The sequence below is a fragment of the Pelecanus crispus genome, chromosome 10 (genome assembly GCF_030463565.1).
Source record: "Pelecanus crispus isolate bPelCri1 chromosome 10, bPelCri1.pri, whole genome shotgun sequence".
NCBI lineage: Eukaryota > Metazoa > Chordata > Aves > Pelecaniformes > Pelecanidae > Pelecanus > Pelecanus crispus.
The window spans coordinates 39,537,049-39,554,264 of record NC_134652.1 but is presented as its reverse complement, the minus strand read 5'-3'; the positions used below and the strand labels follow the sequence as shown (position 1 = coordinate 39,554,264).

Genomic DNA, 17,216 nt, shown 5'->3' with positions numbered 1-17,216 from the left:
CAGGAAAATATATACCAGTAATTTTCTAGCAGTTTGTTGTGAATTCTTTACTATGTCAGCTCTGGATGTAAACTTACAATTTTCTTATTTGGCCTTTTTCCTTAGTACTAATTTGGTTTTGCTAAGAGGTACTCTTCCTAAGTTCTTTGTCTTGGGTTGCTTTTGGCAAGTGGATTACAGGTAGTTCAGAATAAGAAACTAGAATATTTTTCCAGAAGTGGGAAAGTTGTTTTTTAATAAACAGGATATATAATCCTTTTCAGATCTGCACATTCCCATCTATTACAGTATCTTATGTTTAGGCATTCAGAGCTACCTTAGCAGCTGCTATAGTGGTCTGTTATGTAGAAATCATGGAAAGTGATAAAAACATGAGTGTTTATGTACCCTTGCCAGGGCTTGCATGCCTGAAATGCACTTTTTTGTTTGTTGTGCTGTTTTGCGTGGTATACCTATTTTGGAATCACTGGGGACTTGAACGTGGGTTTTACTTTGGAACATCTTGCAATGTAGTCACACAAGACTATTTTAGTAGTTTGCCATTGGATTTAATACACCACTCAAACTGTAGCAAAAGACCAGTATGTAGCATCTATGTGATTCTAGTGAGATGATGTACGATTGAATTGGATTACTTGACTCTGCTTTTCTAGTGGATTGCCTTCCTATGGATGGATGTTAACCATCAGCTGCCCAACAGCATAGACATCTAGTAAGTTATCTGAGATGTAAAGAGGTCTCTGTAACAGTGGCTGTGGTCAAAGTACCATGTTTTCAAAAGTTTCCCTCCTGATTCCCCCCCCCCCCCTTTTTTTTTTTTGGAAAAGATCCCTATATAAGCCTGAATATATAAAGCTGAATTGTTTGCATATGGGAGTTGGTCAGAATTGTTGCCCTGACTTTGATACAGTTAAACATTTGATTAATGCCCATTTAATGCTATTGTAGAAATTTCATATGCTTTCCACATGTTTCCATAACTTGTATATTCAGATATTTATCCAAACATAATTGCTATGGGTTTTCCTGCGGAGAGGCTTGAAGGAGTATACCGGAACAACATTGACGATGTAGTAAGGTAAGGCTTTATTTTTTTTTTTTTCCTTAACTTATTCTTGTAAATCTTAAGTATCCTTTTCTGCACTCATTTGTGTTCTGCTAAGAAAAAGATGTGTGTTCTGACTCGTAGAAATGGCAAGATTTTTGCGTGTCATAGATCTTGCCTTATTAGCTTTCCTGAAAAATGTTGGAAACAATGAAAATGATATTTTCAAGAATTTTAGGCCAGGCTGCTGTTCTGGGTTGATCTCAAATGCATGTAATCTGCTTTTTAGTGTGAAAAATTGACATCAGTAAATTGTGTTGGAGTAAAAGGAGGTTCTTTGCTTTTAGAAAGCTGTCAGTCCATGCCTCTGTTCACTGTGTTGAGAGTTTCCTCAGATAGCTGATGGCATTTCAGAATTTGTTTGCCCGTATCCTTTCTTCAATCGATAAATGAAGTGCTTGATAAGTTAATTTTGATTTAAAGTAGTAAATATAGGTGACTTTAGGTAAAGGCTTTTACATCTGGCTGCATTCAATAATTGTGGACAAGGAGGAAAAATCAGCTAAAATTTATTATTGTGGGTGATGCTTTATAGCATATTTTGGTTTGGTGTTTTTTTTTTTTTAAAAAAAAAACAAACCCAAAACAACCCCTATAGGTTGTCATTTTCAACATCAGATAAAGTTATTTACTCTGAACTGCTGGATACAACAGTGGATGGTGTACTTAGTGTTTTAGGAGCATCGTTGTAATTTGTTTAGTCAACACCCTACCTGGAGAATGTAGTGCAAGAGGTTGCATTAAAAACTAAATACTTGGCAGAAGCTGCCAAATGTTAGTGTTTTTAGGATCCTGATGCTGATTTAAGTTATGTGTGATGCTTTTGAGATCTTGGCCATTGGAGGTCATAAGTTCTGTAGCTCTCCAAGAGACTTGATATTTGGGGATGGGGGGGATAATGCATTAAGGTGCATGGTTATGCAGTGAAGTTAGGAGTAGGTGTATCTGAACGAGAAGGTGCTGCTCCTAGGTTTGAGATGCCACAGAAACTTTCTCATCATCGCTAGCAGGCAGAATGAGCGCTGCTTGAATTTCACTGGTAATTGTTTGCATCCAGGTTCGTACAGAAATGAGTTGAGGCAGCTCCTCGGTTCTCACACTGGGAGGAATTGTAACCCTCAACTGAGAACCAGTCATCTGGAGGCAGTGACTTCCCTGCACAGCTGCAGTTAGCTTCAGATGAGTTCGAGGGGGGGTTGTTTTTGCATATTTAACCATCATGATGAAGCTCGCTATCCACGAATAGTACTGAAAATGTCAGAGGCTGGATTTGACCAGGGTTGCAGAAGCAACCTTGTTCTGTCACGCGGTAGTGAGGAGAAGTCACTCTTCCAGAGCTGGTCATATCAGCGAGGTTCAGCATAGCAATCTGTAAATACTCTTGCAGAGTGTGTACATCTGCTAGAATTGTCAAGAGGCGTGAAGTTGTGTGTTCTAATCGTGTCATTGCACACAGCTTGCACACAAGAAAAAGCTTTTGCTGTCCTTTTGGGACAGTTAAGGGCTGTCCAACAAACTCAGACTATCTAGCCATCTTTCTTTACCAGCAGCCAGAGCCACGTTTTCTTGAAGTTGATGTGGGCATTGCATCCGCTATTTGAAATACGCGGTCCCTGATGGACTGATGGACTCCACCTTTGGAAATTGTAGGATAGGGGCAAAGGCTGGACTTGGAATAAATGACATGGGAATAATCCAAATAAATAATAATAGGCAGTAGTCTTTGAAGGCCCTCTTCCACTGACAGCATTGATTTCAGTTGCTTCTCTATGAAGGACAATATATTTTATTGGTTAAGTATGTAGATATGTGTAAATTAGACTTTTGGAAGGGAATGACTATAGAATTATTAAGTTGCCCATAAACACTCTGATCAAAAGGAGTAGTGATCACCTAAACAGTGTCATCAACCAAATTAAGATACGAAGAGAGATAAATTAAGTGGCTGTAGGGAACTTGATGCTAAAGTAGTGTTATGTTTGTTGCCCCCTATTTTTAAACAAGAATAATGCACAAAATATGATCATGCAGCATTCTGCATGTTGCAGTCAGCAGGTCCTTATTTGCTCCTGTCGTCTTTTAATTGTGGAATTTTTTTTCCAGGAGCTTTTTAGGCAGCAATTCAATGTGTTTTGAGCTCCGGAGCAATTGGTATTGAGCCAGGATACACCAGTGCACTTTTTCTGAATAGCTGGTATGCTGACAAATTTAATGCTAATACTGTATGAGAAGTATGACCTGGACTGCTGGCTGTCTCCTGTGGCTGATGCTTTGAGAGGTTTTGGATGGAATTTTGTCCTTAGAAAAATACTTGCGTGAAAGCTTATACTCAGCTTTGTGGGTATTATTGGCAGAAGCGGAGTCAGCTCTCCTTGCTCTCCAGTGTGTTTTAAACAAGCTGGGACGTCTCCTGAAGCAAACGGCCATATCCACCATCTTCCTCAATCTCTCCAAGTCTGCCAACAGGGGAGCCAGTGGGAGTCATGAAATATTTTTGCCGATGAAATTGGAATCTCATACTCAATGCTGCACGAGGAGTGTTCACATCTGTTCTTATTTTAACACACTGGTTTAACCACAGAGTTCTTCTAGGTTCTTCTGGAATATTGTGACTGATAACCAGAGCTTGTTTTTGCTTGAGCTTTCCAGGATTTTAGCAGCTAGTGTTTCTTTTCAATTTGAACAGCATGTTCTGTCATGGCTAATTAAATTCCTTCTGGCTGATGTGCAGATACACACTGTTGATGATGTTAAGTGTAAACATTTGTATGTTATTTCTTCTTGAACATTGCCAGGTGACACATCATATATAATCACGGCAATTTTGATGAATCATGTTTGCAGTTTGGCTCTCCGAGGCTTGTATGGGAAGTTCTTGTTACAAAGTGAGCATGAAAATGAAATGAGTGTGAGCATGAAAAAGTATAGTGGTCTTCCTCCTCCTTTGTGAACCCAGAATATCATCGGGCAGTGTCCTCGGACTTCAGTGGCAAATAATGGCCATTTTAAAAACCTGGTATTAAAATAAATGATTCTGGCTGTTCTAACTGGAATACGCAAGTTTTAACTGCTTTTTTTCACTGGAAATGCTACCATGGCAGAGTATTTTGCACAGGTGATTAAATTGGAAGTAAGTGTGTACAGATACCTTGTGTAATCGATGCTTTCTGCTCTAAAAAGAAACAACCCTTCCTCAGCTTCATATATTGATGTGCAGGTATCTTAGAAATCAGGGCGGATTGGTCCATACAATAAATATTTCAGTTGCAGGTCAGATCTTGGTCTCCTCAGTTGCATAAGTAGTCCTATTCATACTACTGGGTTATTTGTATGAGTGAGGTTTGCAACACGCTGCCTCCTTGACTTTGAGGCGCTGCAGGGCCAGCTGGGACTTGGAATGCAGAACTGCACATGCTGAATGGTGCTTTAATGATGCTGCAAATTAAGGTCACCATTATTGCAGTGTTTATTAATATGTGTCTTTTATTTTTCTATTTAAGGTTTTTGGATTCAAAGCATAAAAACCATTACAAGATATACAATCTGTAAGTATGCTCTTATAGATGTATTTTCCAAAATAATGACTTCTAAAAATAGCTTACAGTGAAAGTGGCTTGTTGCTGTACTGAAGCAGAGCTAGAGATGTTTTGCATATTTCTTAAAACAATTAAGCCTGATTGAGAGCACTGTTACTTCATTTAGTGGAGCTGAGTGAGGTTAAATGAAATGCTGGTGTGTATTCATATTACTTGAACGCTTTTAAATGACTTGGCATCTAGCCCATCTGGAGCTTGTACCATGTGATTAAAAAGTGAAAAGTAATTCACAGCAGGCTTTCTGTTAATGTATTAATGTCCGCACTGAAGAAATTGCCAAATGAATATTTTCCTTTTTTTTCTTTTTTTTATCAAGCTGTATTGGTACCCAGGTTCTGTTTGCTTCCTCACTATTCTTGACTGTCCCTGTTTATTACTTTGAAAAAGCTATTGTAGCAATTGGTAATGTGGTGGTTTCTCACTTTTGTAAGTGTAACATTTTCCTCTGAAAATTTAGTTATGCAGAAAGCTGTTCTTGTTACAGAAGGGATTTTTTTTTGTTGTTGTTGTTGTTATTCCTTGATCATCTTTATGTGTTAGCTTTGGCTAATTTCATTTGTATAAATTATTTGGTGATGTCAGCTGATGTTGAAAAGTAGGTCCTGGTTTTCCTACACCTCATTTTTTTCCCAGAAATCTAAGTTGAAGATGTGCTGATTCTCTGAGCTGTTAAGGCTTTATTTTTTTTTAAATGAATATGTTTCTCAACATCTGCGGTTAATGGAAAAATTACTGTAGTATGGAAATCCAAGCAATGCATTACATTGTAATCTGTCAGTTGTTAAAAATAAGTATTTAAATATGCCTCTAAATTAGTTGAATGATTATGCATCAAGCAACTCTGCTGATGTTGCAGCAAAGTGATACTAGAAGCTGAGGAATTGGTAATACTCATTATTGAAGCTGTCTGTAAAGTCTGGGGTAAGATGGGACAGGAAAAGATACGTAAATAAAATATGCATTGAAGTAAACTAATTGGACACCTATCATACAGTTCCATACCAAAATTGTTTTCTTCAGCTTAGAAGCTCTCCAGAATGTTAGCCTTTTAATAAATGCTGTCTTGGTGGCACTTATGGGTGGAAAGGACAGTGCTTCCTAGAATAGCCAGTAGCTCCTTCTGCATGTATATGCAGCTCTCCAAAGAGGTAACTTTCTGGATATCTTCCTTTGAAATCTTCTGGCATTCAGCACTAGAGAGCTGTAGCGTGTAAAATTGTAACTACTGTAGTTTTATTAGACCCCCCTGAAGCCTCCTGAGAGCTTCTGCTTGGTTTGGGGAGCAAAGCAGAACAGGACAGATACACCTTAATTTCTTCCTGGTTCTTGGGGCTAAGTTCAGCTGTCAGCTGCTGGAAGTGTGGCTCTGGTATCACTTACAAGATCAGGGTTTGCTGAGCCACCTGATACTGAGCTGCTTGTTTTGAATTGGCTTGAGAGGTCACAGGTAAAACAGTAGGTTGCTGTGTGTTAACTTCTAGGCTTGGTCAGAAAGTAAGAGTTTAGTAAGACTTCTGTGCATCTTGGCAAGTAGCTCAAGCACCGAGGTGGTGCTTGAAAAGTTTCCACTTTGCTGTAGGCTAGCAGCTTCATTTTACTGTAGACAAAAAAAGCAAAAACTGGTCCCCCAGCCCTACACAGGAACAACTTTAAAGTTCTTAAGTGAGAAGAGCTGTGATGAGACAAATGCTTTTCACATTTACATTGCTGATACATGTATTTTCAACTGTGCAAAGAACTTGTCCAGGTGTGCCAAAAGTTTTTTGTCTTAAGTTTTTCATATAAAAACTTTAACTTTTGGGTTTTGGTGCAAGACACCCCCCCCCCCCCCCCCCAATTGATTTTCCTTGTTGCTAACTTCAAAACAATCACAGGTGAAACTTCCTAAAACTACTATATTCACCCTCAGATGAAAACTTTTGCAGGAGAAAATGTCCTGTTAAAGTGCATGGGTTTTCTTCTTCCCCAAAGCATGGATCAGTTGCAAATGAAGATCCAAGAGATTACTGCACAGCTTGGAAAGCATAGCTTTTAAACTGTATCTCTCTGCTTAGAGAGGCCAGGTTATCTTTTTATCTTTAGGTGGGCAAAATTTATACACACATTAAGTACATAAATGTCATTAGGTGAATTAGTGCAATGTTTGGTCATGAGATGAGAAGAAAGTGCAGCCTTCAGGTATTTTGGAGAACAGCATCTCTTTTAGATTAAGCTGATCCTTTGTAAATAATCAACGTATTGTCTGTGTTTAAAAGGAGGTGGGAGTTCAGAGGAGTTAGGTGATTATATTCAGAATTACTTCACTCTCATGGGGTTTGAGTTCCCTTAAGGTAGCTGTTACATGAAGTTGATAATAACATGTATTGAGAAGTTTTATTTAAAAGTGTTTAGAGAGATTTTTCTGAACTGATGCTTAAACTGTGTCATTTATGCCTCATCCTCACATCTTGGCTTTTAACCTCCCAGTGAATGTTTGAGCAATCAATTTCATTTTGTTTCTTGTGTGTTGGTTTTCTCATGTGTTTCTTCAACCCTTTGCTATTTCTTAAGTATTCTTCTTTATTTTAACATGTTCTTCCACTTTCATTTCCTAACTTCACATACTGCCAAATTGTTACCTCCCCTACTGTAATAATCTCCATCTTCTCCAGTATATTTCTTTTAACTGTCCTACGGGCAGATAGTTAAAGAAAGGAGACATAATGAACGATGTGGATTTTACGTGCATACTCCTGTACCTCTGTGTACATGACGTTGAGCTTTGGCATAGGCTGCCATCTTTTTGGTAGCCCATAGTCCTGTCATCATGGTTATGATCATTGTTACGATCAGAAAGGTACCTGGCTGGCAGCACTTAGGATCTGGGTTGCTTTAAACTCGCTTAGATCCTAAAGGAGGATTACAAGAACCATGACAACCCCCCACCCATGCCCCCCAGTCCAAAAAAATGTTCAGGTTTCATCTGGGGATCTGACTGTATTACAGGTCTAATAGTGTTTTAAAAAAAAAAATGCATTTGAAATGCTAAGCAATGGAGGCATCCTCCAAAGTGTGTGTCGGTGGGATCCCTGCTGCATACACATGTGTCTCTTGTGTGATGAAATGGGAGTATATTTTGTACAGCCATCTCTGGAGCTCTGCATTTGCCCTGTGTTGTGTACAGCTCCCATAAGAGGGCATGAAGAGTGACCTAGCTGTGTTCTGTGCTCAGTTTCTATCCTCGGTATCAACAAAACTATTTTTTATCCCTTACGGTATTCTGCTTGATGCCCTCTCAAACTTCAAAATTTGAAGGTTTTTTTTGCCCATATGTGGACATTTTTTGTTTTGAAGACTTTCATCTCTTACTACCCCTTTGAACTGGGTGTTTCTTTAAAAGGAAGAAGGAAACTTTCTTGGATAAGATGCTTTGTGTTAACTGCTTGCCTTTCTAGTAGGCTCAACTTCCAAAGTTCAGATGCTGACTAGTTTGTAATAGGCTTTGCCCAGCACCACTGGTGGCTGCTCCGGGTGTGGTGACTCCATCTTGGGTGTACATACCGTGTCTAACCTTTCTTCTCAAAGGCTCAAGTGCAGATAATGTTGGGTTTTTTTTTTTTTTGTTGTGTGGTGGTTTGGGTTTGGTTTTGTTTTTTTTTTTTTTGAGTCCCGGCTGCCAGCTCAACCTGTGCCATATCCCTTCTGACCCAGAGAAAGTGTCAGCAATGTGATCAGAGCTGTAAAAACTGCCAGACTTTTCCCTAGCAGAGGCTAGAGTCGAGAAGTCTCTGGTACTCAGAGAAAAGGAAGCGCTGAGTGCACGTGCAACCCCAGCAGACCTGCCTCTGTCCCTGGTGTATGAGTCTCATGGACAAAGCTCAATGCAGCACGTGCAAGGCTTCAGTTATGTGCAACAGTCGTACAAGTAGGAGCTTAAAAGTTTGCGTGTCTGAAAGGGTCAAGTAAGTTCCATATGGTTCCAAAGGCTGCATTCATAACACACCTACTAAGGAAAGATAAGTTTGTACCAGTCCTGAAACTGGTGTGGGTATTTGAACCCTACGAAGAGTACAGGTTATAATCAGAACAGAAGACCTAGATGTGTTTTGTCTACTGAAATGACTCCCAATCATTGTGTTTTAGACAGTTCTGAGGCATGATTGTTCTCATTTTCCTTTCTGAACTGCATTTTCACTTGCATTGTGTAGAGGAGCATCATTTTGCCTGCAGAGAGCAGCTACGCCATTTTCCACGGTCTGTGAGAGGAAAACTGGCTGACTGGCCTTTTGATTTTTTTTGAGTTCCACCTGATTTCAAGAACAAATGCTAAGTTGGACAGCAGTATCGCAATCTCTGCTTGATACAAGTGATCTTCATTGTAATATGCAGCAGTGCTTTCAGTTGCCTGTGGTGGCCTTGTTGCGCTCCTGCAACTGAAGGAAGATTGCTTGCTTAGGTTGCACTAGCTGAGGGTCTTTGAAATGTCCTTGTGATCCCCATTGCCCCTAGCACCCATGTTGTTGTTGAGGCATCTTGACATGTGTTTTGAGTTCAGAGTTTATTGGATGAAGGTCATAGCCATCTACTCTCTTGTGTGTGTGTGGTGGGGGAGTATAAAGCTGCTTGTGTGGCTGGAGCTGTTAATACTACACTATTAAAAAATAATAGTGTATTGTATCACTTGGTTGAATGTCTCCATTGAGAGTCACGCAGACTAAAACATACTGATGGACCACAGTTACCATAGGGTAAGTAATTGTTTTTTAGTAAAATAACTGATATTTTAATGAGCAACATTATACATCTGCAACAAAACAGCTTTTCTGTGCGTAACCTCTAGCTATAGTTTTAAATCATAAAGATGATGGGTATACATGATTTTCCTGTATGTTGATCTGTATGTTCCAAGGTGTGACAGATGTTGGGAGTGCCTCAGAGACTTGTCTTGAACTCTTGTCTATTTTTCCTTTTTAGATGTGCTGAAAGACATTATGACACCGCCAAATTTAACTGCAGAGGTACGTTTTCACTGTCTAGCATGTGTTCTTCTCTTTAAACTTCAGTGTTTCTGGATGAAGGTATAAAGGAGGAGCTGATGAATAGTAATGCAGGAGACTTGGTCACAAGGGATGATGTCAGATTGCTTTGAGTCATTGGAGAAACTTGCTATATTGATGCTTTCAAAAAAGTATGTTCCTGACAATTAACTAGATCAAGATCTAATAAGGCAATCGGAAGTCTACTGTTGCAAAAATTTTTGCAGAATGGGTTATTCAGAAGTTTCTGTTCAATTCAGTATGCAAACTTATTCTAAAATTTAGATGTGAAGCTTGGAGAAGTCTGGTTTTTATGCAGAAGCATCACTGAGAATAAAAATAGAAAACACTTAAGCCACTGTCACTGTTCATATAAAACAACTTCTTGAACATCTGGAACAAACCTTCAGTTGCTTTTAAAAAAAAAAAAAAAATCCAATGTGATGCCTCTCTGAGATGAGTTGGTTCTTAGACACTTTGCAGAGTTACCGGAAGCAGTGGGGAAACTTTTAGGGGCTCCTTTTGGTCAGACCCTTGGTGAGTGGAAGCTGATGTACCTGTTTTGTCAGTATTAACTCCCCAGGTAATAAATAAATAAGTACAGATTTACCTTTATTCTTTGTGCAGAGGAACATCTCTGTGCACAGTAGTAGAGCTTATAGTTCCTCTTCATGCAATGCTTCAGAATGGCTGGGTAGAGAAGGAGCACTTGTGTGTATGTAATTGTAGGAGATCCATAGGTTTTAGTTTTTGGTCTTACTGGCTAATAGTACATCATAGCAAGGGCTCAACTTCTTTTTTATTATTATTTTAAACCATCCCTCTAGTTGTAAAGAGTGTTTAGATCATGACCAAAATGTAATTGGCTGCTTTAATGCCTGAATAGAGAAGTACTGAAATTTTAGTTTTGAAGTCATCTTCACTTCTGATTTGCTCTTACAATGTTGAATGACAGTGTCCTGAAACCTCACTCAATAGATACAAGCCAGAAAAAAAAGTATTTTAAGATCTGCTTAAGCAATACTTTGCATAAGAGGAGAAAAGGTGTAAATGAAAAGGACATGCTTCTAGTATGTCCAGAACATACGCTTGCTTTAATTTATGCTATGGGGGTGCTCAGATCCCTTCACTGTCAGTCCCAGCCCAAAATGTTGTTTGTGACGGCACCTTTCACAGCTCCTCAGTGTAAGACAAAACTGTTGCAAGGAGCTCGTGTTGCCATTTTTTTCCCTTTTCATCCCCAAGTTAGTTACCTTAGATAACCAAATGGGTGATTCCAGACTTCCCTTAGCAGAGGAACAGCAGTTCTACTTCAGAATCTTCTGAAGTGAATTAATTTCAAAGGGAACTTCTTATTTGTACACTTAGCATGAAACACCATAGTAGTTCAGTATTCAACTTGGATGCTCTTGCATCCAATTCAAACCCAAACGTTGAAAGCTCTTCATCTTCTTTGGACACTAGCTTTCTATCTAGGTTGTTTGCAGTTTCTGAAGTACTTCGATGCTGGAAATTGCATTCTGCTTTGCCACAGGCTTTCCTTTTTTTTTTTTTTCCCCTCTTTATGTGCTATGGGATTTTTCTTGCAACGTCTAGGAGCTTGGAGAGACTAATCAAACCCATTCTCCATGCTGTATTAGGAACCAAAATCTGTGGAGGACCTGCACCCTCTAAGCTCAAGATTGTGCAGCTTAATGTTTCCTAAGGTTGCTTTCTGACTCTTAATCCCTCTGCACCATCACAGGGCACCCATTTCATCTGTTCCTCATTCCATCTTTGAAGAAAATACCGCAAGGTTTGCCTTTGATCCCAAATCTTGGAGAGCATCTTCAGCATGCTGTTACTACTTGGTATTTTTCAGGCTGTTCTTTCAGGACTACTTTGTCCCCTTTTCATGGGAACCTTATTGGATGTGGTTAAGATAGACTCAAAGTTGTACGGACAAATTCGCAGTGTCTTCTAACAGCTTCTTCTCTTAGGGGTTTCTAAATAAATTCCTCCTTTCATTTACATCTGCTGCAAAAAGTGGCATCTCTGTAAGTTCGCATAAAGCAATCATTTGGGGAGTCTTTGGATCTTCCGTGTGGAAGAATTTTAGTGTTATGTTCATGTTCGTTAACCTTTGCTGCTTCTTTAGCAAAGATTATTCACTTTATCGGGCTTCCATGTTTGGTCTTCTGGGAGATTAAGTGGGTGGTCTGTACTGTGAGTGAATAAACTGTCCTTGCAGATCCTCTGAAAGGCTTCAGACTTATGCTGCAGTAATTTAGCAGTTCCATAACTTCATCCCTCACTTCTGCTCTTTAAGTCCCTGGGGATTCATCAAAAGGAGCCTTGCGTGTGTGACAAGAGAGTAGCACTTATGAAACGAATACAAACACTTGCTAAAAAATGAAATGTATTCATTTTCGAACTGGAAAAGGAAATGGTGTTTCTAGCTGAGAATTTTTAAATGAACCAGACTCGTATTTGTGAGATCCCAAGTCTGTCGATTGAGAATTAGGGTGTACTTTATGAAGTGCTGTTCTCCTGGTGAAACTAGTACAGCCCTATGTAATTCTGCCAGTCAGCATGGCACTGTCTGTCATCTTATCTGAGGTGTTAGAGGTTTGGGTTTGGGTGCTTGTCTCTGCTTATTGCTTATTTTTTGCTCTCTTGAGTTTTCTTTCATTTCCTGCGTGCTCACTTGAAATTCTTTCCGTCTCTAGATGGAAAAAAGTGTTTATGTGCATGTAAGAAAAAGGACAACTTCGTTCAGTGGTTTGACTTTAAAACCCATAAGTATTGCAAGTGCCTTACACGAGATTTCTTTCTTGATTACCATTTTTTAATAGGGAAATTGCAGTTTTTTGTTTCAAAACCCCTTTGAGGAAATTCTGTGAGTTTGTTCCCAACGTAGACCTAACTGTGCTCAGAATTTTTCAGCAAAATTCCTATTGTCTGATCAGTGACTGAGGTCTGGCCCTGTTTTCTCTCAGCAGGTAGTCTAATTATTGCTAGAGTAATGGGTTTTCACAAGGTCACTCTTTGTGCCAATGCACTCTTAAATTCTAGAAATTTCATGATGTACAATACAGGGTCTGTGCCACTCCAGTAGTGGTGTGAAATAGTCTTTTCAAGTAGCAGGATGCTTGCTTATGTATTACTAGAGAAATGTCTGCAATGCATATATATGCAGTATGTTGCTGAATAATACTGGAAAAAAAAAACCTACAAACTACGTATCTACATGGAAGACAGGGCGCTTTATTTAGAAAGTTAATTTTTTGCATGCTTGTCACAAAGTTGACCTGTCTAGTTGAGCTTGGTGTAATTTCCTTTTGAGATTTTGATAAATGACTTCTTCTCATTGCAGTTGCACAGTACCCTTTTGAAGACCATAACCCACCACAGCTAGAGCTTATCAAACCTTTTTGTGAAGATCTTGACCAATGGCTGAGTGAAGATGACAATCATGTTGCAGCAATCCACTGTAAAGCTGGAAAGGGACGAACTGGTGTAATGATATGTGCATATTTGTTGCATCGAGGCAAGTTTTTAAAGGCTCAAGAAGCCCTAGATTTCTATGGGGAAGTAAGGACCAGAGACAAGAAGGTGAGCTATTTTCTGTTCTTCTGTTCTGCTATCTGTATCTTTATGCTTTTCCTACTTGAGGTCAATTTGAATAGTCAAGCCCCTTAAGAAATACTTTCTGTCAGTTGTGATATCTGGTTTGATTTAGCTTTAACATTATTGGATCAGTGCAGTTGTTCTAAATGAAAAAGCTTTCCTAAGCAGCAGTAGCAATTAGTCACAACACTAAAACAGTCTGGTTTTTCCATCTCCTGTTCAAGAAGATCTGGACAGTTTATTTTAAACAGCCTTTTAAATAGCATTCTGCTGTGTGTTGCATCAAATGGGTGGTTGACGAGTGAACTTTCTCGTTCAGCATTTTTGGACCAAATAAGAGGATTATTCTAGCTTGTTTTGCCTGAATGGATGAGCTGTTCAGCTCCTCAGGTTCTTTTAGTTTCTGTGGTGGTGTTTGGAGGTGCATAGTCGTGACTGTGTGTTACAGTTGAATATCCCTACTGGAAGGGTGTATCAGTCTGTTGTTGGGTGCCCCTTTCCAATAAAAGGGTAGTTAAGCCCAGACATTGGCGGCCTCAGAGCCTGCTTCATGAGGTGTTGCCATTTAGTTTCTTGTACTTCTCCTGAGGAGAAATGGGAGGATCTCATTTCAGAGAAGTGATGTTCATGGCTACAAGAGCTTTCTGTTAAGACCTTGTCAGTGGGAAAGACAGACTTAGCAGTAACTGTATGTTGGACATTTCTGGCATGGTTATGCCTCATTAATGGGAATTTAACGTCCTTATTTGAAATCTTCTCCAAATATAATAAGGTGTGCCTTGCAAGGTCACTTCAGCAAGCTTCCCTGCTCATCTTCCATCATTTCCTTGTGTATGTTGGTAGAGCAGCCCAGGGGGTCATCCTGGCAGGCCAGTTTCCAGCCTACAGAAGTACAGAGCTCTCTGTGTTCCCTTAATATTTATGTAAAGTATTAATTTCACAGTGTGTAGACCTCTAATACGCAAAGCTTCATGTTTGAAGGCTCTTGAGAGCAGAAGTGTGACATAAGGAATTTTAGAATTTGGCTGTTAATTCACTGGAAGGAGCAAATAACTTCTTAGTTTGCTCTCTTTACAAGATGGAGCTGTTACTCCATGTACTGCTGAGAAGATAGCTGTGGTGTAATACTAGAGCAGAGACAGTGTCAAGGTTTCCCACCAAACCTTTGTGGCTTTTGGTAAGGATGCATGATAGTGAATAGGAATGAGCTGTGTGATGAATATACAGTGTAGGTTACTCCTGCTGATAAAGATTATCTACAGAGCTGGATAAAATACCATGAGAACTACAAAGCTTGACAAATACACGGTGAAGCGTGTTGTTCCTCAGTTTCCCTTTTGGGGGGAAAAAAAGGGGGGGGGGAAGTATTTCTGTGCATTAGTGTGTTGGGGGTAAGGTCAGTTAAGTGTTCATCAGTACCCCAGTGGTACCTCTGGCATGTTTGAGGTAACAGGGAATTCAGTAAACAGAAATAGTGAGAGCCTTGTTTAGCTTCACTGTAAATATTGTCTGTAGCCATCAACTTTGTTTTGGTTTTGATGTCTTTGCTGGAAGAGTTTTTTTTTTCCGCAGCTCCACTTGAGTGTGGTTATCTTTATGTGGACAGTGGGCAGCATGTGAGTCACATAATCCTTTAAAGTAGTGTTTATAAACAGGTATTCCAGTGCAGGTAGGTTCTGGGAGCTCTTTCTTCCCTTGTGGCCCGTATTTCGGTGTTCTGTGTCAAGTGCTGCTCTCTGATTTGACACTTCACCACACCTTTATATAACTGACTTCCTGAACTCAAAGTAAATGAGGCATCAACAGTGCTGTTTGCCCCTAGGGACAAGAAAATGCATTTTTCTTTTTTTTTTTTTTTTTTGTTGCTGGACCAACATATGCATGCTGAAGGAAAACTGGCTTTAGGTACCAAATTTTCCTCATTTAAAGCAAGCACAAGGTTTACAGTTTGTATTTAGCTGCTCAGAATAGTGTAGCTAAAATCACTGTTGCTATTAATGTGCATGGCAGAGTGATTCTCGAGAGGGTTTAGTCCATGCCGGCAGGAAGTGTGAGTCTAATTGCAAGAGGAACTATGACTAATTGGTCAAGAGAACAACCTCTAGTACTTCTGTAGCAAGCTTTTCCCAGCTGCCTGTTGGGAGAAGAAGCTTCCCAGAGGCCTTTGCAATATCAAGTGAGAGTTGTTGTAGATGAGGCTGACAGTGCCTAGATAGTCTGTTAATGTACTGTTGTCCTGGGAAAGGTAGTGGGGAGTAGGACATTGCAGAACTGAGTCTAAAAGTCTGTCTCTGACCAAAAACTGGGGGGGGGTTGTTTTTTTTCCTATAAGCTGTCTCTTGAGTTCTGTAGCTCATCATAGTGGGAAGATCCTTTTTCAGAAGGGAATGATAAAGATTAGAAAGTATTGGCTAAATGGTTGTCTCTCTCAGTCACCAGCACTGTAGTAGAACAGGACTGATTTCTATTTTCTCTTTGAACCAAGGGAGGCAAACTGTTTTCTGAAATTGCATAAAGAACTGTAATTGTCCAGCCTGTTTTCAGAGCTGGGGGAGAAGTAAACCCCCCTAAAGGTCTTCTAAAAAAGCTGTTGCTTCATTGTTTGAAATGGTTAGCTTATCACCTGTTTTTTCCTTAAGATGGACACTGAAATACTACTGTGATGATGAAGACTGATGACTTACCTTCCTACAGCTGGAGAAGGTCTTTATTTATTCCCACTTCTGCCTTGAAGGTTTTATGGTGAGGATTAGTCTTGGAAGGAAGTGTAGTCTACTCAATAGATATGTATCAGCTGGGAACAGCTAGTCAAGTGCTTGAGCTGGAGATGATCCATTCGGGAGCATTGTTTGACCATCATACTGTTGCATTTTTAGGAACAGCTCCTAATAGTGGTGTAACGGAACAGGAAATGGAAACCAATTATTCTGTGTGAGGAAGTCTCAGAATGACTCTTTGAGCAGGGTAGATATCCAATGTCTGATGTGTCGGAGCTGATCAGTTGTGATGGCTCTTTGTTCAATGTACTCGGTGACAACCTCTGCTAAACCTGATGCCGTAAGCCTAGTCTGTGGCTGCAGCTTTAGCTTTGCTCTAATGGTAGGGCATGTTATTAAAATGAATGTAGGAATGTCACTTCCAAAAATGTTTTGTTCTTCATAATACTGCCTGCACTACGTTGAGAGGAGAACCTGAGGCAGCACCTGACAATTTTTGTGATGTCTACACAGCTCGGCAGTGCTCTGTGAAACTCTGGCATAGGGACTAGAGAAGCTTATCTAAAGTCCATTTAAAAAACTGATGATGGTGATAGATGGGAAATGTAAGCTTCTTGAGGAAGAAATACTTAAACTGCTTCCGTGTTCTTTATTCTTCTTCAGTAAAAGTAAGCGGGGATTGATTGTACCTCTCGGAATATTAGCTTGTTATGAAAGTGTTCTGCTTTGAAATCAGACCTTTGGAAAACGGAGAACTTTCTGTTCCACTGCATTGTGGCTGGTTCTTAGGATCTCAGGGTAAAGGCTGTGTCTCCAGGGGGTAAAAATCTCTGGCTGGAGGGATAAAACTGCCCTCTTGGCTGAGAACTGATTTTGCTTTGAGATCAACTATCACTTTATATAGCTGTGTTCCCTTTGTTCTGGTCCCAGCCCTGGTTGTCCTGATAAGGTGTGCTGGGGTTTCTCTGTGGGGCAGGCACATCCTTTACGGCATGGAGAAGCTATGAGCAGAGAAGGATGCGTTTTCCTTACCTACATGGCTTGCTTCTGGTTGGCAGCATTGGCAAATTACTGATGGCTTGTTCTGAGGCTGGGATTTTCTCAGTTGTGAAGCTCAGATCCCAGGAAAGCAAACTTTAAAGCTCCACTTTGGAGTGGGTCTGATAACTACTGA

At 39.9% G+C, this 17,216-nt stretch overlaps 1 protein-coding gene across 3 annotated transcripts in view; it reads left to right on the top strand.

Moving 5' to 3' along the window:
- Positions 1 to 17,216, top strand: part of PTEN (phosphatase and tensin homolog) — a 49,556-nt gene that overhangs the window by 15,321 nt on the left and 17,019 nt on the right. For 2 of the 3 annotated variants that reach the window (XM_075717619.1, XM_075717621.1), the window contains exons 2-5: positions 994 to 1,078; positions 4,606 to 4,650; positions 9,655 to 9,698; positions 13,072 to 13,310. In XM_075717619.1, the coding sequence (XP_075573734.1) occupies positions 994 to 1,078; positions 4,606 to 4,650; positions 9,655 to 9,698; positions 13,072 to 13,310 (413 nt within the window). Of the gene's footprint in view, positions 1 to 993; positions 1,079 to 4,605; positions 4,651 to 9,654; positions 9,699 to 13,071; positions 13,311 to 16,036; positions 16,068 to 17,216 lie in introns of those variants that run through there. The other variant, XM_075717620.1, reaches the window with a different exon arrangement.